Source organism: Rissa tridactyla, chromosome 18, assembly GCF_028500815.1.
Source record: "Rissa tridactyla isolate bRisTri1 chromosome 18, bRisTri1.patW.cur.20221130, whole genome shotgun sequence".
NCBI classification, from domain to species: domain Eukaryota; kingdom Metazoa; phylum Chordata; class Aves; order Charadriiformes; family Laridae; genus Rissa; species Rissa tridactyla.
Genome location: NC_071483.1, coordinates 603,293 through 627,446, shown reverse-complemented (window position 1 = coordinate 627,446; position 24,154 = coordinate 603,293). Strand labels below are relative to the sequence as shown.

The 24,154-nt window shown below is 46.1% G+C and overlaps 1 protein-coding gene across 7 annotated transcripts; it reads right to left on the bottom strand.

Moving 5' to 3' along the window:
• Positions 1 to 771: 771 nt before the first annotated feature.
• On the bottom strand, positions 772 to 23,930 carry KPNA6 (karyopherin subunit alpha 6). Of its 7 annotated transcripts, XM_054223479.1 has the most exons (15): positions 19,024 to 23,408; positions 18,006 to 18,095; positions 11,109 to 11,335; positions 10,354 to 10,449; positions 9,963 to 10,062; positions 9,563 to 9,657; positions 8,335 to 8,466; positions 8,017 to 8,105; positions 6,907 to 7,006; positions 5,763 to 5,926; positions 5,121 to 5,199; positions 4,887 to 5,012; positions 4,162 to 4,289; positions 3,467 to 3,645; positions 772 to 2,453 (listed from the first exon to the last, which is right to left on the bottom strand). In XM_054223479.1, the coding sequence occupies exons 3-15, from the start codon at positions 11,328 to 11,330 to the stop codon at positions 2,269 to 2,271; spliced, it is 1,695 nt and encodes a 564-aa protein (XP_054079454.1). In that variant the 5' UTR covers positions 11,331 to 11,335; positions 18,006 to 18,095; positions 19,024 to 23,408; the 3' UTR covers positions 772 to 2,268. The 7 variants fall into 7 exon arrangements, with proteins under 7 accessions (XP_054079454.1, XP_054079453.1, XP_054079456.1 ...); XM_054223478.1 differs by lacking the exons at positions 18,006 to 18,095; positions 19,024 to 23,408 and adding an exon at positions 23,801 to 23,930; XM_054223481.1 differs by lacking the exons at positions 18,006 to 18,095; positions 19,024 to 23,408 and adding an exon at positions 23,791 to 23,915.
• Positions 23,931 to 24,154: the final 224 nt, after the last annotated feature.

The following is a 24,154-nucleotide window of genomic DNA, read 5'->3' as shown; positions in this document are numbered from 1 at the left end:
CGGCGGCAGGGGGACTACAGCTCCCGGCGTGCCCCGCGCCGCCCCCCTCAGCTGGGCCTGCCCCGCAGGTAGCGGCCCGGGGAGCCCCCCCGAGGACACCGGGAAGCCCCCCCGAGGACACCGGGAAGCCCCCCCCCCCACCCCCATCACCCACCCCGGGGAGGGACGGCCCAGCAAAGGCCAGACCCAGACACTTGATCCCGCCATACCCTGCTCTGGTGAAACCCCCCCTGCAGTGCTGCCTCCAGCTCTGGGGCCTCAGCATAAGAACGACAGAGATGCTGGGAGGGCTGGAGCCCCTCTGCTGTGGGGACAGGCTGGGAGAGCTGGGGGGGTTCAGCCTGGAGAAGAGAAGGCTCCGGGGAGACCTTCCAGCCCCTTCCAGTCCCTGAAGGGGCTCCAGGAAAGCTGGGGAGGGACTCTGGAGCAGGGAGGGGAGCCATGGGACGAGGGGGAACTGGTTTAAACTGAAAGAGGGGAGATCTAGGTTAGATGTAAGGAAGAAATTCTTTGCTGTGAGGGTGGTGAGCCCCTGGCCCAGGTTGCCCAGAGAAGCTGTGGCTGCCCCATCCCTGGAGGGGTTCAAGGCCAGGTTGGACAGGGCTTGGAGCAACCTGGGCTGGTGGGAGGTGTCCCTGCCCAGGGCAGGGGGTGGCACTGGCTGGGCTTTAAGGCCCCTTCCAACCCAAACCATTCCAAGGTTCTATACTGCATAGATGCACCCAGCCCTACCGCACAGATCCAGCCACGCTGCACAGATGCACCCAGCCATACTGCACAGATGTCATTTATTCATTTGACAAGAAAGGACTCATCAAGTCGGAGCCGCACCAGGCCTCGCTTCTCACCACGTCCACCACGGGCTTCCTCCCCAGCCCAGAAGTGGTTTTGTTCTCCACAGCCCAGCGAGTTCTGCTGAACAAAATCTTGGCTAAGTGAACTCCGCTACCAGCTCTGAGTTAAGACAGCTCTATGGTCGCTTATACAGTACGTGAGTAAACAGAGGAAAAGAAGCAGGACAACCAGTGAGTGAGTTGGGGCCGTCATTTCCAGGTGTGCCTGCCTCACAGTGCTCTATTTACATAAATTACAGAAATTTCATATATATTTTTCTCTGAAGCCCAATTAGACAAATATCTACCTATATATAATATAAAAAATACAGAGATTTGACTTTTTTTTTTTTTTGAAGTAAAATGTACATGATCCAACTGTGAGCAGGAGGTAAACCTGAAAACTCAGGCCTGTTGCTACTGAAGTTAACACCGCACACAACACTGCTGCCACGTGTAGCCATGTCCTCTTCCTCCAACCCATACAGTGATCCACCCCAACCCAAGTCAGAAAAAAACCCCAGAACTCAAAACATGTTTCTCATGGAAAAAAAATAGCAATATTTCAAGTAAAGATGAAGATGGGTTTTCACCATTTCAACAGTTCTGTGACTTCAGTCAGTAGCAATGCAAAGCCTGTGCAACGGCAGCTGTGCTTCCTCTTTCAAACACCACCCAAGCATCCCGCCCTCTTCAGAGTGACCATCTTTGGGGTCTTGTTGCCTTTTGTTTTTTCCTCTCTCCTTGTAAATACCACTAGCAGTTCTTCAAAAAACAACAACAAAAAAAATCTAGGCAAAGGGAAGTAGCCTTCCCCCCAGAAAAATCTTCCCAGGAGCGGGAGAACTTCCCGTTTCTCTGTCCATTTACAGTATATTTTCAGGGGAACGTGGCCCAGGTTCAACAGGACTGTCCGCTGAAGGAGGGTCGCAGAAAGGCCAGGGCTAAACTTTGCTCTTGGCAAATTAGAGTCTTTAATAAAGAGTAACATGTGCAAAAAAATTAAATAGATCAACCCAGGTTTCCAGAATTATTGTTGTCAGAATGCTTACTTTCTATTTGTGTTCTTTACCCAACCCAATGCTGCAATTTCAATTAAGTACCCGAGGTAAGAAGTGACAGTTGTGAGAGATCACCACAAAGGAAAAAAACCACACAACCAAGAGGTGAATCTGTTACCTCAGTGTCCTTCCTCCACCCAGATGCCTGCTTTAAAGACATGTATGCAGCAGCAAAAAGGAAAAAAAGTGTAAGAACATCCCCTTCTCTCCACGAGGACAAAGCACTGTTTCTAGTTGTTTGAAGGAAGAATCATTTCCTAACAGGTGGAGTGGGTGTTTAGCCTTCCATTTGCGAGGAGGGGACGGGACGATCAGCTGCTCCCAGTTGCTTTCCAGCAAGTTTGTGGTGGTTTTTTTTCCCCTCTGCAGGCACATTATAGCTGGAAACCTTCCATGGGGGCTTCAGGTTGCTGGAAGATGAATTGCTGCTGGTTCTCGTCTACCTGGGGAGCTAGAGCGGAGTCATCCTCTACTCCAAAGTAGTGCTCAATCAGGTCAAAGGCCTTCTGGTAGATCTCTTGGTTCTCGTGGCTCTGTAGGAACTCTATCTTATCCAGACCTTGGAGGAAAAAAAGTGGAATGTGATGAAACAAGGAGATCCCGATATTTACAGTGTTCCACATTCATTCTCCACCCTTGCCACTGTTCACCACAAGACCTTTGTCTGTATTAGATCTGCACGTTGTGAGCAGCGTTGACATCTAAAACGAACTATTCCAGAGCTGCTTTTGGATTTCATTTGTATCCGGCAGCATTAACGTCTTTTCAACAGTAGCTTTAGCTGACACAGCTAAAGCAGACGTGCTCCCAGCTCTCTGCTGGAGACTAAACCAGATTTCAGTGAAATTAAAACAACTGGCTGTGAACAGTTTGGTCATTGCAGGGGGTAGGGAGGGGAAGGAAGCAGGGCCCGTCCCAGTAGCCTCCAGCAGAAGGGCAGCAGCTTTAGCTGTCCTAATTAAATCCACTGCTGAACAGAAAGCATCCAAGCACAATATACTCTCAAGAATTTCAAGAATTACCCTTACTGGGAGAATCAGGACACACAGTGTAACAGTCAGTGAGAGGTCAAATCAGACACTGGCAGTATACAGGGAGTTTCAGACAAAAATAGGAACCAATCCTCAAAGCATTAAGAGCAGGACAAAAAAAACCCCACTAAATTAAGGTGCTCCAGGGAAAAGCCAAGTCCCTCTGGATTGCCACTATACATCTGCAGCATACAACTGGGTACAGTTAGAGCAATCTCAGACCCAGAAGTGTCACTTTTTACTTGGCTTCACTTATTTCTGATTAATACTCCCAACTGGTGTGAGCCACAATTACCAGCTTGGCCTTCAAACCTAGGGACGCTTGGATCAGAAGCATGATAGTTTTTACTTCCAAGTATTTTGTCCTATGCCCACTCATAAGAGTCTAAGACGACAGACTATTGGAACAAATATTGGCTAACTTGTAATATACTAAATCCCTTAGCACAGCAGAAAAGCTACCAAGAAAGCTAGCAGACACCTTTCCTATTATCCTATGGCGTTAAAGTCAACAGCACCAAGGCCACCAGCCACGACCTACCATAGGCCTCCTCAATCAGGCTACAGTAGGGGTTGATGCCTGTTCCACTCTGGTTGGCTTCCTGCTCTCCAAGCCGCAGGATGTTCTCCAGGCCATTCAACGCCACCTGAACAATCTTGGAGTCCATGACAGTCAGCAGGTCACAGAGAGGCTTGATACAACCCAAGTTCACCAAGTACCTGAAGAGAGAGCATCAACAACATACACTTGTGCAGGGTCTGGCGAGCATCACCTTTGCTCAGTTAGAAGAGCAAGGGAAATGAGTCAAACTAAAATAGAAGAAGTTACCTTGAAATATATTTCTACTGTTCCGCAAGGTTAATTTTTTTATCCACTTATTTGCATTTGCATACACACCCCAACTCTTACAAGAAACCTGCTAACTCCCACTGAAATCCAGGTGCTACTCAAATTAAGTCCACACTGGAGTTTAATCTGTCATCAAGTCTGGACATTTGGCCTGGTCTGAGCTGTCTAAACAGGGCGGGGGAAGTAGCACGGGGTAGCTTATGCCTATTCAGAAGGACGCTACAATTTACAGCACGGTATAAGACCCAGCTATAGCTTTGCCTGTCTCTGGTATTCTCTCGCAGGTTCTCCGCATCACTCCCTTGCTACTCATCTTGCAGTTCCCATAAAGACAAAGCCACCGTGCACGCAGTCAGACCTCCCCTAAGAGGAGCCACAGGGAGTACCTGATCTGTTCGGGAGTTCCTCCTGACGTTGCATTTGTAATAGCCCATGCTGCCTCTTTCCTCGTGCGGAATTCTGCTTTCTGCAAGATTTCTATCAGTACCGGGAAAATGTTTGCATCTATGACTGCCTGGGGAGAGAGAGCAGAGAGAAACGCTTCAATTGGCAACACAGTTTCTAAAAGGCCATTAAGTACCTGAAGGAAAACTCTACCTCCATTTTCCAATGCAAAAAGAACTTTCCAAGCTACAGCCTTCAGTGATTCCTCCATTTTATTCCTCAGTCAAATCTTATTAGCACGGGAGACTTGGTTCCATAACTAGCACAGTAGACAATCCCTCTTATAGCATCAATACTACAGGAATGCTTTCATCACTTAGCTGTTTTCGTATGTAGGTCACCAAAAGGATAATTAAAACTCAACAAGCTGCAGCTTTTCAAAGGGGTATCTCTAATTGAGCATGGAGAAATAGGGGCTGTATCTCCTCTTATTCCAATGATCCAACCTGTGGGACTCATTTCAGCCTAGTCTTTGTTGGTGCAATTAGCAAGCTCTTTTTAGCTCTTGCTTTGCAGATTGCTGGGAGCAGCAAATTTGCAAATTACTGCAGAATAAGAGATGTGAACAAAACCAGCCTCTAAAGTGTTAGGTAAGAAAAAAGTTGCAAATCCTTAACGCTGAGCTTGGAATCTAGGATCGTTACAGATGGGCTGGAGAAGACTGTACCTGTATTTGTGCTCTGTTTCCTGCTGTGATGTTAGATATAGTCCAGCAGGCTTCTTTCCTGATTGACTCCTTGGGACTACTTAATAAATGAAGGAGACAAGGCAAGGCTGAACAGTTCAGAATCACCTTTTGAGAAAGAAAGCAGAAGTGAGATCACCAGTATCAGGTCCAGAGCTAAATACTTTGACTTTTCACACAGTGACTACGCTGTACGGGCACTGCACTTCCCCTCACCTGGGTCTGGATGTCGTCCCCTGTCACGATGTTGCCAACCGCCCGCAAAGCTGGGGAGGCCACCTTGTAGTCATTGTGCCTGCAGGGAAAATGGTGCAAGGATGAAACCAAATCTATCAGATCACAGGCACCTGGACATTCAGAAGATTCTCTCCCCAGTATCTCATCTGCATTATTTACCTAGAATTCCATCCCCTCGCATATAGAAACATACAATAAGTTGACCACATTGCCACTGGATAAGCAGAGGCTGAAGAAAAACTTGCAATACAGACGTGTTTTCATCCTTAACATCCTAACTCCATCATCTTCAGCTTAATTACAGATCTCAGCATTTACATTGCCTTCCTGGACAAGGATGCTCTTAACCCAATGAGAACACCCAGAATTTTTCAGTATTAACTAGCGTTCCAGCACTAGAAAACACTCAGCTTCTCTCGGAAAGAAAAGCCATCAAACTGCAGCTCTCAGCCCACTTCAGACCCTCCTCCATAACTGCTCCCAAGTCAGCTCAGGTACCATCACCTCATCCTGCGCCCACGAGGCGGGGAAGGACTGCTCTGATGGGTTTTGATACAAACTCGTGCTCAGTCACACACTTCCCAGTTTCACTGGGCTGAAGCAGCAAGACGAGATACTTACATTAACAGCTCCACCAGTCGCCGACACACTCCTGAGTCAATAACTGCTTGAATTTTCTCATTGGGGCCATCTGATAAGTAGGAAAGAGCCCAGCACGCATCTGCCAGCAAGTCAGAGTCACTGTTGAATAATAACCGGGACAACACGGGCAGGCAGGGAGATACCTACAACAACAGCCACCACCCAGAAGGTTAAGTCACATTCTCTCAAGGACCACCACCTTTGCATGCAAACACCACATGGCTGTGCTGACTTGAAATGTCCCCAGTTCCCTTCCCCAAAGTCAGCAGCTTCCCTGTTGGCTCACATACCTCATAATCAGTGTCTAAAGTTACCTCAACAGCTTTATTGCTAAAGTAAAATTACATCCTTTCTTCTTGGACCAAGTCTAGACCCCTGAGACAAGCACTACTGTGTGTGCTACCGTTTGGAAGCTCCCTATATGTCTTATGTAAGAGCATTGCTCCATTTCTTACTCTTAATAACCCTAAATAGCTCAGTATTCAGAGCAGCAACCATCAACAGTTACACCTCAGAAAACTTCAATCATTTATAAGTGGGTTTACATTCACACTCAATTCAGATTTCATCCCTCACCGCAGGCTTCCTAGCTTTGACACAAGAGCTTTCATTTAAAAAAGTGAAACACACCGATCTTAAAACATTTCTGTTCTACCCAAGAAGGATGAGACACCCAAAAGGCCAGTAGAGCCTTTTGTTAGTGCCAATAGCACACCAGGAAAGGGAAAGAGGAAAGCTACCACAGTTTTGTAGCATTTAGAGGTCTCAGAATCAAGTTTTTAGTCACAATTTGAATGAAGTCTCCAACTTCCAGAGCTCATAACAGCGTTCGCTGTTCACAGAAGCCCAAGTGTATGCTACCTTGCAGGGAAGCCTTGGCTTGCCCCCTTACTTGAGGGGGCCAGCAGATGGGCTGCCAATGTAGCCGGGCAGAATGGCTAGCAGAAAACTAAACAGGCTCTCAAACACCTGCTAAACAGTAAAATCAACCTCAGCAGGAAGAACTCACCCTGTTCCCTCCCAGAATGACTTACAGAAGTCCAACAGCCAAAAATAATGCATACAAACGTCTTAACTGGGTGTCTCCCCATCACCTGTCTGCCAACAAGACATTTATTCTCACCTTATCAAATTCGGGTGGTGGACTCTTTCCTCTGCACAAGTTTGACAAGGCCCAGACAGCATTTCTTGTCATTGTCAACCTAGTGGACTTCGTAAGGAGCCTAAAGAGACGATTACCATGAATTATAATCCTTGTTGTGGAAACCAGCAAAGGAATCAGAAGGAAAACAAGTATGATTTCAAAGAAGCCAAACCACTATTCTCCTTGCCGTAGCTCAAGCCACACTGCTTGTCACTTGAGCCTCTCAATAAGCAAGAGAAGTGACAAGCAAGTACTTCTTAGGATAAATAGCTATTATTCCTAACAACGTCAAGTGACAGGGGTCAGGAAGGCAAGCACCACATTAGACAAGTTGCAGAAGGAAGGATAAGTTAGTGAAATGTAGTTCCAAGTTCAAATGCAGCCCAGGCAGACGCTTACACCCCTCTCTGAGGTCAGATGGTCCTCACTAGAGACCAGACACAAACTGCTGTCTCTGAACTCCAAAGACGACAGTGAGCCCTGTGGGCTGAGGACTTAGTCAGCAATGACTGTGACAGCTGACTGACAGAAGTAGCAGTACAACAATCCAAGTCACTTGTGACAAAGCATCGGTCTGCCAAGGACAGGATAAAATAAAGACCAATTCCTTCCAGGGCAGTGAACAGCCCTTGAGAGCGCACTCCTGACAGGCCGTGGTGGGTCCGCACCACACTTAAAAGCTGCAGAGGCACGGTGACGTGCAGAGACCTGCTCCCTTTCCTCAGTCCTAGAGGAGCCCACTCAGACAAGCACCCGAAATCCACAGCACAAGCACGAAGAGCAGGCACCTGAGGGACACACAGTGAAACAGCAAGCCCTGTGACTTCAGAAAGACAAGCACACTGCAACAGCACCCGCTTCAGCTTCAGAGCAGTGCAAAGGTTTGTGAGAAGGCATGTTATCTACCAAGTCCCACTCTATTTATCGGGTACTTGTCTCAACTGCCAGTTTATCTGGTACCAATGGTTCGATTCCCAGTGAACGTCACCGCACATCGCTAGGGAATCTATTCACCCAGCTCAAATATTGCTCTGCTGTAGTACAATGGGACTCCAAGAACTGTATTGGCAAGTATTCATGGCTACTCACATTAATAAGGGAGGAAGAATAGCGCAGTTAAGGACATAATCTCTACACACAGAGCTGTCTCCAGCAATGTTCCCCAATGCCCAGACAGCCTGAAAGGAAACAGCAACAGTTTTAGCATTCACGCAGTTTCTGAACAGAGGAAGAAAAGGGTAGTGTGCTAAGAAAGCATTTTCCCCATAATTCCAGGCAAACGATACTTGAATTTGTGGTCTGAAGCCAGTTTTTAGACACTGGTCACTCATTTTACATATGGCGTTTTAGTCGTGTGTCATCTACTGTGGTTCTCTCCCTAACCCCAAAGAAAGAAGTGAACCTTACCTGTTCTTGAACATCCTCAAAGTCAGAGTTTAACAGCTCTATAAATATAGGAACTGCCCCAGCCTCAATTACTATTTTTGTTTGTTGGGAAGTTCCTGATGCAATATTCGTCAGTGCCCACGCTGCTTCAAACTGAAACAAGCAAGTAAATGACAAAAGTATGAATAAAATAATCTTGATGTAGCAAGATATTTGCCATTAAATTTTGGCTATAACTCTTTCAACTTCTACTAAGAAGGCTGTGCGAGAAAGAAAGCCTATCACAACAGAACACCCCAATACTCAAAGGAAAGGATTTTATTTCCTTGAGCAATAAAAAAGAGCCACATCTCCTAAGTGTTTTCTCAGAGGCTACAGCTTCTCAAAGGACTAGCAAGTGAAGACATCGTTGTCAGTCAAACCACATAATTTCACCTATACACCAATTTTCCAGCAAGAAAAGCGAAGACATACAGTGCATAAATACACGTGGAGTAGAAAGTTTTCTCTAGTGCCGACTAGCCAGTTCTAACCCACCATCTCATCTGGCTAATGCCACAAAGATGCCTTGAGTTCGAGAGAAGCTGAGCAGCAAGCTCCCTGCTTTTGCCACTCATTCTTTGGTTTAAAAACAGATTTCCACTCAGTTCTTCTTGAAAGAAAGCTCCCATGATACATGGCCTTGGGCTAGAGGTCAGGAAGAAAGATGAAGGCAGTCATCAACTCAGATCCAATTCCATGTATGGAAGTATCTTTAACCCCTGCAAAGTAACTATAGTTATTACCAAGCTGGAAGGAATCTCAAGAAGCCATCTAGTGCATCCCTCTGCCCCAGGGCAGGATCACCGCTACCTAACCCATTTCAAACAGACTCTTAGCCTGTACTTAAAAGCCTCCAATAATGGAGGTTTTTCCTCACACAATTTCTTCCTACATGTTTATTCTGTAGCTCCACTAGCTCCCAGCAGAAATATCAGACACAGGATGGCCAAATTCTCTTCTGCTGCACCTCAACTGTGTTATTTTTGTCAGTATTCTTCCAATAATTCCATTTAGAGCAATTTATAATTTCCTTTTTTTTGCCTAAGCATTACAGGCTACCTTTGTCTTTTCCTATACATCATACAACCTGCATCTTTTGGGTTGAAGGCATCACTTTTCCATGATAGCACCCGTGGGTTCACATTACTAAGCTGTGAAGGTTAAACAGCTACATGCCATGAAGAATTCACAACACAATCTCCTTTACCTGTAGTGTGCAATTTTCACTTCTTTTCAGGAATTCAACAAATCTGTCCACCACTCCCTGAGTGTTTATCACTTCATCTATTGGAGGATTTGGCTCTGAAACAGCAAGGCAGTGTCAAAATACGTCTAACGCAGGGAATATCAAGCATGAACTATTATTGAATTGAATGATCTCAAGCTGTACTGAACTTGTCAGGACAACTCTCCAGAATCACTTTCTGTACGATTTATACAACTGTAAATCATTAGCAACATACTAGATTACCAAATTTCTGGACTATAACTGTCTTTCCCCAAGCTCAAAGTTGCTAAGCTTCTGTACAGCAATACACGTACACAAACGCTTGCAAAAGAAAGGCTACGTCAGATCCTATGGCAGGGGTAAGAGGAATTATTTTTACCTTTGGAGAGTAGCTTCCTGAATTTCTGAGTGGTTGCTAGCTGCAGATCAGGGTCATCTGAGAACAGCATCTCTACCATCTCTCTTGTGATCACTCCCTCCTGCAAAGGGGACAGAACAATGGTTCCTTTTCACACCAAGATTATTTATTTAGGGCATCAAGGGCATGACAGCCTACCATGATTTTGTGCTTAGCTAGTAATCCAAATAGTCACAATTTGAGATTACAGCATGCTATTTACTTCCTGGTAGACTTTTCCAGTTCATTGTAGTAACATTTACAACATTCTCAAAAATGAGAAAACAAAAAACATTGAGGTTTGTTAGTTCTGTGCAGTCCACAGCACTAAATCTACCTGAAGGCACAACTGCAAGAAGGAAAGGCGCCTTACCCCACACGTTGTGGAACTGACGTAGGAATCCACAAGGAGACTATCGAACATGGAGGCATCTTCATTGATCAGCTCCACATTTCTTCTTTTAAAGAGCTAGCAGGGAACAAAACACACGAGTCATTATTAGAAAGCAATGATGAACAATCTTCATAACTAGACATTCTTGTTCCTCAAACAAGATACCATCAGCTAGACTAAACGCAACCTGAATAGAAGAGTAGTCATTAATAACAGCTCTGCACTCTGAAGACTAGTTTGGCATACAAACCCCAATAATAAAACATGCTAAGTCTTGCCCTCAGATATGCAAATGCCCAAGTCACTGAGACACTGGTACAGGCAAATGCAGAATTTGACCCAACAAGTTGGGGAAACTGGGGAGAAGGCAGCTTGTAAATGATGCACTGAGAGAGCAAACACTTAGTCTGAGCCACATACATCACCTGGGAATCACCTCTTACTTTCATAGACCTCCAAGCCAAAAAAAAAAACCAAATCAGCTCAGAGTTAAGAAATACACACAGCCCATACTTTCACTTGCTCTTCCTGCTTCTCAAGGAAATAACCCCATTTACTAATTAATAAAAAAAACTCAAAAAAGCCCTTAAAAACAAGGATCTGTGAACAAAAACCTCTAGTACCCCAAGGAAAAAGTGCTCGGAGAGCTCTTGATGCGAGCTGCGCTCTGTACTAGGTACAAAGAGAAAAGCAAGATCTCAGAACAGGAAAAATAAAGAGGACTGCCAACAAACCTTAATGCACAGATCCTTGAAGATTCCAGTTTGGCAGCAGCACAATCCTGGTTGTGTTAAAGCTGTACACAAGCTACTCAAGATGACAGTTACCTGTTGCTCTCGTTTCTGTTTGCGCAGTTGAATTCCTTCCTCTTCTCTTCTCCGACGCATTTCCTCAGGATTTAGGGCTTTGTTCTTGTAACTTTTCATTCGATAGTTATCCTTCGCAGGACTCGCCATGGTTTCTGTGAAGAGAAAAAAAAATACCTGCCTCAGATTTCCTGTCACTCTCATTTCCCACGTGTCCCTTCTGACAAGGAAGTCCATGCACGCAGAATAGCCAGATCAGACAGACTTATTTGCAAGAGCTGGTCTCAAACACTAAAGTAGAAGCTTCAAGTTAGAATGTGACCCCAACCTTAGTTCATGTAATAGGCTGTTATAGCAAGACTGTTACGAAGCTTCTAGGAAGCACCTGAACCAAATTTCACAGTATGAAGCACACACCACCCAGATGACAGGCTTCTACTCAAACAGCTGCACTGTCCTCAGGAGGTGCCGAGCTAACTTCTACTTTGGTTTTCAGCAGAAATTATTTCCCTTGTATCATCCATCATTGCATAAATCACACCTTGACATTTTTTCCCCAGACTGGGAGGTTCACGGTGTATGCATGGCAATAATCCAACAGAACTCACAGCAAACTGAGGCCTTGATTTTATAACAAGAATAAAAAACCTTGCAAAAAGCAGAGCTGTACATAATGCGTGGGCCATGTTTGTCCTGCCAGGTTACTGCAAGTATTCAGTACCTGACCTACTTAATTTGCTGCTTCATATCTGACTAATGCAGTACTTCAAACTTGATTACTTGTGTATTTGCCTCCTAGTCAGGGAAGTGGCACTCCACTATTTGGCACAGTTGAAGGCAATCAGGGACAAGCAGTAACCTGAGCACAGAGGGATATCAATTCCTCAGCTGCATCCAGTTGTTATCCACTGCTTTGACCATGTCGACTCCTTTTTGCATCTTTCCAGACTCTCCCTTTCTCCCATTTGTGATGAATATTATTTGCTTAACATCTGTGCCTTTCCCAGGAGAGGAAGGAAGCAATCGTGATACACAGCATTAGAGTCCCAATTAACCCCGAGACCAACTTACTCTTCTCCAGGAGTTTTCTGGACACCAATATCTTTGTTTTCTTCCAACTGTTAAGGGCAGGTGGAAGAAGTGTCCTGTGAAAACTTGCAGCGCTATCTCCTTACCCCTCCTCTTCCAAGCTGTAAGCGCTCCTCAGCCACATTGCTTACAGAAAGTTTCAGTCCGACTTATCAACTGCCTCCAGCCAGTCTGGAGCCCTTCCAAGAGCAGCTGGAGAAGTTTCAGGCCTTACTGCCCTCCTACTAGGAAAGCCCACAGCCAAGAAAAGACATATACAATGTACAAATATCAACACTTCATTGCTATGGAAAGTGAAAACAACTGGAAGAATTCATATTTTAATAGGAGAGTAAACAAAATACTTTCAGTTCTACAATTTCCCAAAAATAGCTAAAAAGACACCAAGCACTGTGAAAGAGTTAGACTCCATTTCACAGCATCTGCTTTCACAGAGGGCATTCTCTTCCCTAGCCAAAACACCAAGAGGACATTCTTCTGGAAAGCAATAAAGAAAAAGCTACCAAACCAAGTTCCTCTGGTCATTTACACTGTAATAGAGATGCATGTCCCTGGAAAAGAGCCCTGACCCCACGTTGTCCACTGCTGTGAAACAGTTTGGAAGCTCAGCAACCGGTAGCAGCACCCAGAGACACCCACCAGGCTTGAGAAGGTGCAGCATGATGGGTCACAGGTTTATTGGCGCCTCTGAAGCTAAGAAGAAGCCACCAACCACAACTCATCAGTAAAAGCAGTATTCCAGTGCCAGGTTAGAAAGTCTTTTTCAGTAACTTGTTGAGGGCACAGTAAGTGGCCAGAAGTTACAAAAAAAGGGCTACGTCATGCTGAGAACCACTGAGGAAAAGCACAGAGCCTCAAAACTGACTTTAGCATCGAAGCCATCAAATTACAGCAGGCCTTGCAAAATCTTGAGCCTTAAAGAAATTTACCTTTAGTCCCTTTTCTAAGTACCCCATTTTATAAGACCTGTCCTCAATAAAACGAAGGCAAAAATCCTACTTACACCACACTTCACATGGCAGTTGGACTACTCCTTGCTGACAGCCTGTATTTAGCCATTAATTTTTTTCTGGAGTTTATTTCTCATGAGTCAGAGGTTCAGAGGAATAGCTGGCTTGTTTCTAAAGGTATTTGACAGCACTTTCTTCATTCTAAAAGACAATTTACATGGCAAAGAAAAGCAGAGACTGAAGATCACAGGAACTATGCAACTGCTCTCACTTGCCCATCCCTCTTCCCAGCAGTACTGTATGCCAAGAATAGAGGGAAGAATTTTAGTATTATTTTTAACCAAAAAGTAGCTAATTCAGAAGATGGAAGACTTTAAAGAAAACTACAGGTTTTAAGGGCTTGTATCAGATCAAGGTGTGTCATCTACGTATAGATTTTAATGCAGAAAATGTATTTAACTCCCACTGTTATGTCGGCGTATTCACATTACTACCACAACGCTAATGGCTGATGCAGCCGCATAAAAGAGAACAAGTTGCTAGCTTAATTCTGAAGATTACAACAGAACCCCTAACAAAGACAAATTTGTTACCCCCCTTTGGAAAGCAAAGTCTCCAATTAAAAGGCATTTTTTAAGAAAAGGAGGAGGAAAAAGTGATTAAATGCCTTAACACTATAGGCAGGATTACCAGCCAGTTACTCATATAAATAGCTGAGTGACACATGACAGTTCAGCTGCCTCCAAACTTGCACAACCCCACTCAGCTGGGCACACCCTGGACCCTGCTCCGGGTGTCCGGAAAACAGCCAGAGACGCTCGGCCATGCCGCAGGGTCCCAGAGCACACTCTAGAGCATCAAGAGCACTGTTACCCTGCAAGGAAACCCCAAAGATACAACCAGCCCCTGAAGAGTGATTTTTCACATCACCTGTGTAACAGCACATCACTGTACAACAGTCTCTGCGGCACTTAATTGTCTATTTTTGCTCACACACATTTATCTCTTCAGTGGATTTCCATTGACATCATCTGTGTCAATACTTTAATGACATTAGAATGCTAATTTCTTACATTACACCCCACTTCCATGGCAATGGCTGAATGTCACAAATGCAGGATTATGACTTCACGGTGAGCTCAGCACATGCTGTAGGCAGCACAGACTGCAGCAAGCCCAAACACACGAAACAAAACAGACAGCGGCATGCCAGGCACGTACGAATTCTTTACTTGTAGTGTTTCAGTACAAAACATCTAGCTCACCCAGTGTATTGGCAAGTCAGGCTTCATCGTTAACTATTAACTCAAATTCTATCAGTGTGAGCACGTGCAAAGCAATCCCACTACATCAGCCCGTTGGAGTAACTCGGACTGTCAGGCTCGGGAAAGCAACCACCTGCTCACAAATGACTGATGCACAGAAGATATTCAAGCCGCAGATTTTCACTTTGCATGTTAACATTGTTGCTCTGCGAAGTTTCGCTTTTACAGAAGAGCTCTTGATTGTAAAATGACAATGGAACCTTACCTACAGCAAGTTTAACTGTGCTGAAGTTTTAGCTACCGCATCTAGGCGGCCACCTTAACCTCTACAAAACACTGTCGTACTAGGACTGCACCTTGCACTGCGCCTCTCCTAGGAAAGGTTTTTCTTCTCTAAGAACCAGCTAAGCCCTGCCTCAAATGAAGATAGTATCAGCTCACACCTTAAAATTACAAAATCGTTCTGATGTTGCTCCATCCAGCCTCTGAGGCTCCTAGCTTACCTGCAGCACTCCGAGGAAGCCGGGCAATAAGGCTTTTTCCTTCTACACCACAGCAGCTCACCCAGAGCAGTTTGCAGCCTGAAGCTGCTCCAGGTACCCCTTTTTTCCCTGAGACCACACCAAACAGACTGCAGAGCAGATAAACCATTCTGGCAGTGCCTGCAGCCTGCTCACTGCTTATCTCTCCCCAGAAGCCACCCCTGACCATCCCCCTGGCACAACAGGTACAGGTACCATTCACGGGATGGGGAAAGGCTGCAGGCACCCACACACAAGTGCCTGGGGCGCAGTGCTACGAGCCCATCTAACAACCTGCTGAAGAAAGAGGACAGGAACATTTTCCAAATATCTCAGTACACAGCAATGCAAGAGGGATATGTAGGCATGTGGACAGAATCCTAGAATGGTTTGGGTGGGAAGGGACCTTAAAGATCATCCAGTGCCACCCCCTGCCCTGGGCAAGGACACCTCCCACCAGCGCAGGCTGCTCCAAGCCCCATCCAACCTGGCCTTGAACCCCTCCAGGGATGGGGCAGCCACAGCTTCTCTGGGCAACCTGGGCCAGGGGCTCACTGCCCTCGCAGCCAAGAATTTCTTCCCAATATCTCATCTCAGTCTCCCCTTTTTCAGTTTAAAACCGTTACCCCTCATCCCATGGCTCCCCTCCCTGATCCAGAGTCCCTCCCCAGCTTTCCTGTAGGCCCCCTTTAGGGACTGAAAGGCTGCTCTAAGGTCTCCCCAGAGCCTGCTCTTCTCCAGGCTGAAGATCCCCGGCTCCCTCAGCCTGTAGGTAGAATGGCCAGACACCACGATGCCTGGATCGTCCCTTCGCAACAGGCATAAAACTGTATTTTCACCCCTCAGAGCTGCTCAGGCAACAAGCCAAGCTCAACCCTGCCTGCCCAGGTGCAGCAGCATGCCTGTGTGGGAGCAGGACTCTTAGGCAAGGGCTGGAGCTCGCCCTGTTCTACTAGAATATCAGCACAGCACGAATATGTTGTTAGAAAAGAAAGGAAAACATCAAGAATTAGGTCAGGATTAGAATGAGGCACCCCCTCCCCCAGTGGAAACAGTAACATAGCTTTTCTAAAAACAGCAAAAGCCAGTCCAGCTCCTTAGGCTTCAGGCCCTTGCTTATACTTTGTTCCTGCCATCCTAGCCTCCTGCTGCAAGAGACAGCCTACTTTTCCAGGAACCTGGTTTCCTCCAAGTTCAGCATCCCCTGGACCACCCCCGATCAGGACAATCTCCACCTTTTCCTTTTTCACTGGTCAATTAGAACTGACCACTGGAAATCCCTCTGAAGCACCTGTGTTTCCTCAGCAGGGTATCGCCATTCCTGACCACTGGTTACAGAGGGGTCAGTGTGCACCCCCCTTACCTCAACCTTTTCAGTCCAATTCACCTTCCCTAGGGCTGAATTAAAAACTGCAGAGATAAAAGCTTGTACTATGTTAAAAAAAAGTGAGTCTACTGAGCTTTCAAGCCATCTCTTCCCCACACCAATGCAGACCAAACAGTTCCACAAATGTCCAAGAGTTTCAACTCTGTTTCAAATCTGAAGAACTCTTGAGAATCTGCTGTTTACACCAAAACCTCACAGAGTTCACTCAAGAAAACAGTAAACTCAGACTTGGAAGATTGACTCCATTTAAAATAATAATTCTGACCGAGTTTGGACAAAATATTGCTTCTGCTCTAGGAATTCCCTGACCTCACACAGTTCCCTAAGTCAGTGCTCTTTCTAGCCAAGTACCTCCCTGCATTAGCGAACTTTATTCACAGCAGCTCCACAGAAAAAAGTGACAGTATTTGCATTCCAATAGTTCACTTATTGAGCATCCAAGCTCTGCACCTCCGATCAGATCTGCCAACCATCAGCCCCAAGATGACAAAGCAGATATTAAATTCAGTGCTAACATGACACATTAAATAGATCTAAGGATTATCAGCCTGCATATATAAAGATTTATTTCTATACCCAGACCACATAACAGCAGGTAACCCTGTCTCCATGGGACAAATTTTGAAATCCATTTGTACACGTTTGATGACTTGCTTTAATAAAGCACAGCTATGTAAAGCTTTGCTCAGGCACCTCAGAGACCAGGCAGATGCAAACCTCACTGAAAAGCAGAACGCCTGCTAGTCCTGGCTCAGAGGGACTCCTCTGTCCTGGAGAAAACAGCAGCAATTGTAAAACTTGTCAGAAAAGCCAAAAGGGAACATGCACTAAGTGTCAGAAGCATTAGCTTTTATTTCTTAGCTATGCGAGTGGCTATGTAGGGTGAGATGCTCAAGGGAGGTCTGTAACTCCAGTTTGGTGACAGCCGATGAAGCCATTACTGGAGCAGCTACAAAGAAGGACTGAGACTCAAACAGCGACGTGAGTTTAGATACATCTCCATCATCCTGAGCCAGAAAGAGAGACAAAGCCAACATCAGACAAGTAACTCTGCTCGCTATTAACCAGGTACAAGTAAGTTGCTGAAATGACCTATGGTCATTTCAGAGCATGAAGCAAGTAGCTGCCTTTCCAGGCCCACATTAAACATACCTGTCAGCCCAACACTGATACACCTTTCAGGACTGCAAATCACCAATGAGTTAAAACACATTTTTATTATTCCTTTTAGAAGGCTGTTTGTCTACGTCCTCAAAACTCACTCTACAAAAAGCCCACATGAAACCAACTGACTTCTCCGTTATTCTTCCTTAGTCTCCCCAGAGAGAAAAATTGCTCAAGTGGGATTTTAAAGCCACTACAAGATCGTGCCTCATAGCATATAGCACATCTTCACCATAAACATTAAAAAGTCCCCATGCCAACAATTTCCGGATGCTAACACCTTTGTAATCAAATTATTAATAAAAACTGGTCCATTAAAACCAAAGCAAGGCTTTATTAAGCTAATAATTCATACTGGGAATGACTTCAGGTGTTCTGCAAGCTGAGAATCCTCTTACAAGAGCTACAGGAGCAGTTAAACTTAGGGATGAAGCTTGACTGAACAATACCTTTTCAATTTCTTGTGCAAACGAAACCGCTTTGGGAAATGGAAGAAGTTTGGCTCCTGCTGTAGCTTGTGTTGGCAACGGTTGGCTTTGCTGAGGAAAAAAATAATCCTCCAGTTTAGTCATGTAAACCAAAGAATTACTAGTACAGGTTGCCACACTCATCCTCATATACTGAATGATGAGGAGGTATGTACCACTTAAAAGAAAGGAAAAACAGTGTGAAAGTTTGACTCTGAAGGCTCAGCAGAGCACTCAAATCCTGTAAGCATCTGTGTAAAAGCCAACATAAGCTACAGCAGTTCAGCCAGAAAAGTAATTCCAGGGTCACCACTGCCACGCCAAGATTATAACGGCTTAATGTTACCGGATCAGAAACCCAACCTTGCTTCTTTCCAGATGATGCTCTTCCCATTTCTCTGCATTACAAAAGACATTTGCTTCAAACATTTTTTCAGCTGCTGACTAAAGCCTCCAAGCTGAGTCACCACAGGGACTCACTTGTCTAAATCAGGACTTGTGCTGCTGAGTCAGACCAAAGTGACAGGGCAGAGAAACAGTTACACTGACAGATCTGACAAGGCCTTTTTTAAGCCAAAACACCCTTTCACAAAGGTAATCTTCATAAGGTATCTATTACAGTGCTGTTGCTGGGCATAAGACACATATCTAAGGCAAAGCCTGGCCAGCCAGGAAGGCTGACAGCTGCGTGTTTGGAGTGGAAAGGAGTAGCAGAATTATGCAAGTGTAAATGAATACACTTGATGAACTCCATCAGCACTGATCAGCCAATTAGTGCCTACTGGGTACATTTCAAAGCTTCCCTGCCCTGATCAAGCACTGGCCTAGATGACCTCCAAAGGCCCCTTCCAACCTAAGTTCTCCCTGCAACAATGTGAACTTGGTCAGTTACAATTAACACCCCCCCTAAATTTGACAAGTTTCACATGACAAGCTTTAATGACTATATTCTTCAGGTTTCTCCTACCCAGCAGGAAGTTTCTCCATTTCATATACTCACCTGAAAACGCAGAGGGGTCTCCCATCTCTTCCTGCCTCCGTGTTTGCACAGGCTTTGAGCTAAGGACATATCCCTACAGCATCACACTCCTGCACTGCTGCTGCAAGAAGATCTCCCAGACGACAGGAACGGTGACTGCTCTTTGCTGCCCTTGGTGTCCTGGTATTTTCTCAGACTGACCGAGTTGCAGGGAGATTGAGATAAACCACATCAAATTCACATAAGTCACCACCCCACCCTGGGGTGCCAAGGAGGTTCAGACACCGAAGAGGAAAGACGGGACTCTTCTGGAACAGTCACCAGGACAGTAAGCTTGGTAGGTGTCTTTCTCTGCAGGATCCATGTTCAACAAAATGCCTGTGCTTTCAACGCTATGCCCCCTCCAGGAACAGCAGACAGTTGAAGCGAACTGATTTAGTAGTAGCAGACATCAGAGCAGTTTGGATCACGCAGAGAAAATGAACCTTACCTTTAGAAGAACAAGCTAGCAATGCTAAATCAGAGGTTTAAGACTCAAGTCATCTCCCCTGACAATGTTAAAAACTACATGTGATAGTCAAGCTATCTCCAATTACAGTTACTGAGGCATTTCTTTAAAAAAAAAAATCAAAGCATTTGTGATATTTTTGGACCTGGGGAGGAGGGGCCTGTAAGAATACGCCAATCATCTCCTGAGGCTGCACACACGAGTCCATCGTGGGCAGCATTAGGGTGACTACACGTTACTACCTCACGATCCCGCATTTCTCTAGAAGTCTTAACACTTGTAACTCAAACTCTTGTTATTTCTGCAGTCAGCTACTCAATACAGCCCCTAACAACACAGACAGTGAAACCCTGGAAACTTGATTCAGCATTTAGGTATGGCATGTCAGTTTTGAACATGATTTCTTACCGCTGTCACCTACTTACAACTGAAAAGAGAATCTGTGGCCACTTCTACATTCACCCTCTCACTGCCTCTTACTTTATCAAAATACCACCAAAGCCGCTGCTTAAAGTGAACCGAAAAACATGCCACGCAAGAAACAACAAAACATTGTTAGGCATTTCTGAAGTGTTTCAAAATCTAAAGTCTCTCTCTTCACCTGGCCAAGTATATCAGCATTAATCGCTGGTTTCCTTGTAAATGTAAAGAGTGTCACTTCATAATTAGCAGTGCTTATGTGAATTTTGTTCCTTCTATCTCCCACGTGTAAAGGAGTTCCTTAGCTTTGAGAACAGAAACAAAAATTCTTCTGGAACTCAGATATGTAATGCATTTTACAACACTATATATAGACGTGTCTTCAGTCAATTCTTAAAAGCTTAAGCACTCACTTTATAGCACAGCACAAAGGTTCTTCCCGACAGAAGCTGCAGATACGGACCTATTAACATCTCTAGAGGTTCCTCTTCTAGAAAAAGTGTGTCCAGGACAACTTTATGATTTCAGTTGAAACTACAGAAAGAGAAGCCTAAATAATCTGTACTGCTTAAATACAAATTAAATTAAATTGGTTATAATAAATATATAGAAGTAGTTTAATTACTTGTGCACACTGTATAAAAAGACAGCTCTGAACTGCTACCAGAAATTAGCCAAGAACAGATTCTTATATTGAACGTGTCACTTTGATAGTTTTACAATGAATAAAAAAAAATAATAATAAAATCCCTTCATTTGCTCAGAAGTCAACAGAGGGAAAAGGAAGCTAAACAGTTGTGCTTACAAGAGAAGAACAACTACATAAGAAGTCCTGTCAAATACGCAGCAACGCAAGGCTTTTCCTCTACAGCCCTGGAATTACCCCAGCTGCTGTTAAACCCTGGAAAAGTGGCCAAGTTCTGTCACCCTGTCACTCGTGCAGCTCTGTTTTCTATGTCTGCTCTGCTGCTGTTATGTTCTTACACAGGTTACTGGCGTGTTTACTACAAATAAGCACAGGCAGAGCCAAGTTCTCTTTCAGAGCTGTCTTAGACCCAGCCTGCCACCGTCCCCTGGCTGGGCGCTTCGCAGGCAGTACATGCTGTGCTGGTAAAACGCTTATCCATGCAGCTATTTAGCTGTCTGGTGCCGCAGCCACCATTGGCTCGTTCCCTTCTGTTTTAGCTACCAAAAGCCAGTGATGTGATATCACTACTGGAATGTGCAGCAGCTTCGCTGATGGGGCTGGCTGGGGAGGGGGAAGGGAAAAGCAAAAATTCTCTTGAGGGAAAATGAACAGTCCCACAGCACACTTGTCCTCCACTGGGGTCAGCCTAAGATTAGGATTCCTTTTAGGCTACCCGTGCCCTGATGTAAAGGGAACCCACCTATTCCTCAGCCCAGTTCTCAATACACATTAATTTGAACTCTACCTCCTCCTGATCTTTCCACCCCCAAAAAAATCTGAGGTTTGGGGGGCTTTAAGTCCTCTTCAACCTGATTTACAAATTCTGAAACACTCAGATTTCCTTAAGAGCGGACTGATCAATAGGCTGTCATTGAGATCAGAGTCTCCTTTGTAACAGCTCTTAAAACAGGGATTAACTCTTTGACTAAGTCAACTCAAACTTGACCCATGAGTTAGGGGAGCTTAAAAACAATGAGAAATAGTCAGAGACAATCAGAGGGCTATAAAATTCCAACAAGCTCATCCTTCCCAACATGTGCTTTGCTCCAGAGACAAACAGTACTGTCTGACTTGCCAAGCGAATTTGAGTTCATCTGGACCTCACCAGCACAATAGCTTAAAGCTGAAAGGCTGCAGGAATTAGTACTTTCACTATTACACTATTTTAATGATCAAGCTCCCCTTTACAAAGTTCATGTTTGCTCTCCTGAACACAAGCAAACAAAGCAAAATAGCCAAATAACTAGTTAAATTCATCAGCCACAGAAGTTTTATTAAGAATCGAGTATTACATACTGCTCCACAGGCTAAATAGCACTATAAAGGCATTTAGACATGTCATTTGCATAGCAAATGAAGAACAAACTGATGAGCATTTCTAACACAGGCAAGACCAAGACCGCAGCAGCTTACAAGCACTACGGTACCCTCAACCTGCACCATACAAGAAGGGGTAACAACGTTACGCTGCCACCATTTAGTCCTATTAACCTAAAACAATGAAAAAGCACTCTTAGTTTATTTAAAAAGTTAAGGAAAAGTTACATGAGGATAACCCAAGTGAGGGAAGTATTAAATCCTTGCTGTCAGACACATGCCTGCTTCAAACTCCAAGAAGAAACAGGGAGGCAGTGGTGGGGAAGGACGGGAAGCTCCTTTGCATGAACGTCCTCAGCGCCAGGTAACACAGGCAGTTTCCAGACATTCACCAACAGGCCCGAGGACATTCTTCTACTCAAAGTTGCCAGTCAAGATTTTACATCTCAAGCTATAAATTAAGTTTTAAAAGCTGTTCTGGACTGGGAGGTGCTGCAGCCATTGCACACACACAGACTTGTGGCCACTAACTTTTCCTGGAACATCACAGGAGGGGTTTGAAGACAGCAGAGGAGTTTCTGACGAGATGATTTTGATAAAGCAGCATCCCACCCCAAAGGGCATTTTTCAGACTTCTGGAGGGAAAGCTGGTCAAAAGACAATACTGCAGGTGAAAATTTACAAGACCTTAATCCTTACTTCCCAGAGGATCCTTACTCTGCTTTGTAGAAGAGAATATCCCTGCTACGGGCTTGGCTTTGCCATTCACCTCCCCCATTCAAACCCTGTCTCACTACTTGAAGCCTTAAAGAAAGCCATCTTTCCTCCCTGAGCAGGGAGCTTCAATTTCAGGCTACATCAAAAGCTACAAAAAGAGTCTGCTGTTATTGAAGTGCCTTTTCAAGGGCAATACTCAGTTATGAGTTATTTGTAGCTAAGAGAAAGAGCTGTCTGCTACCTCTTTGAGCCTTCACGTGTACTTAGTGCTAGCGGTTATGAATCTGCAGACAAGCCCCTCCACTACCCTCCTTCCCTGCGCTCTGTCAGGAGACGTATTTGCTTATATCGTCCATAGCGACACGCTGCACAGGGACAGCCTCGCTAAGCTTGTGTTGACACTGCTGCTGAAGTTTTATTTCACAAAAGCTACAACAGCCAAGGCCCTGATGGGTTATTAGAACAGCGAACAGTTTAGTAGGACCTCACTGGAGCTCGGTTCTAAACTCTTAAACAAACTTCAGAATTTAAACGAGACAGAGACCTGACAGCACGCCACAGACACTTTGATGAAGCTTCAATTGCAGCAGCCCTTCTCCACCGCTGCCTCTCAAGGCTTTTTACCGGCAGAAGGCGTCCTCAAAACCCAAGAAACAGAATATTAAAGCATTAATATGCTTTAATACCTTTACCCACCCCGGAGCAGCCCGGAGACCGAGCTGCTGATCTTCTGCGGGCAACACAGACTCAGAGCAGGACCCCTGCTCCAGCAGCCCGGCTACCCGGCCCCTGGCCACCCGGCCCCTGCCCCGGGCTACCCGGAGCCCCCCGCCGCAGAGTCCCCCACAAGGGGCCGCCCCCAGCCCCGGCTCCCCCGCCGGCCCGCAGCCAGCGAGGGCCCTGCCCGGGGAAGGCCCCGCCGTGCCGGCGGCGGGATGACTCAGCGGCCGGGCCCGCAGCCCCCCGCCCCGCCAGTCCGGCCCGCCGCCGCTGAGGGGAGGCGGCCGGAGCCCCGGTGAGGGGCGCGGGCGGCCCCAGGACGGGCTGTCCCCGCTGCCCGGCCGGCGGGGCGGCCCCTCAGCACCTCCCCGCGTCCCCCCTCATCCCCGCCCGCCGCCGGGGCGCCTCGGGACCGCACCCGCCCTCACCCATCGCGGCTCCTCAGGCGGCGGCTCCCGAGCTGCGGCGGCCACAATATGGCGGCCCCGGGAGAGGGAGGGCGAGGGGAGCGGACGGCGGCCGGGACGGGACAAACCGCCTGCGCGCGGAGGGCGCCCCGCCCCTTCAGGCGGCGGGGGCGGGGCGGGGCGGGGCGGGGCCGCGCGCCCGTGCTGGGGCCGCGGCGCTCGGGCGCCCCCTAGCGGGCGGGAGGGCGGCCCTGGGCCTCGCGTCCCCTCACCCGAGTCCCGTCATTCGTGTCCCATCCCCTCACGCTCTGTCCCCTCGTGCCCCATCCCTCGTGTCCTGTCCCTTGCACCCCATGCCTCACGTCCCACCCCCTC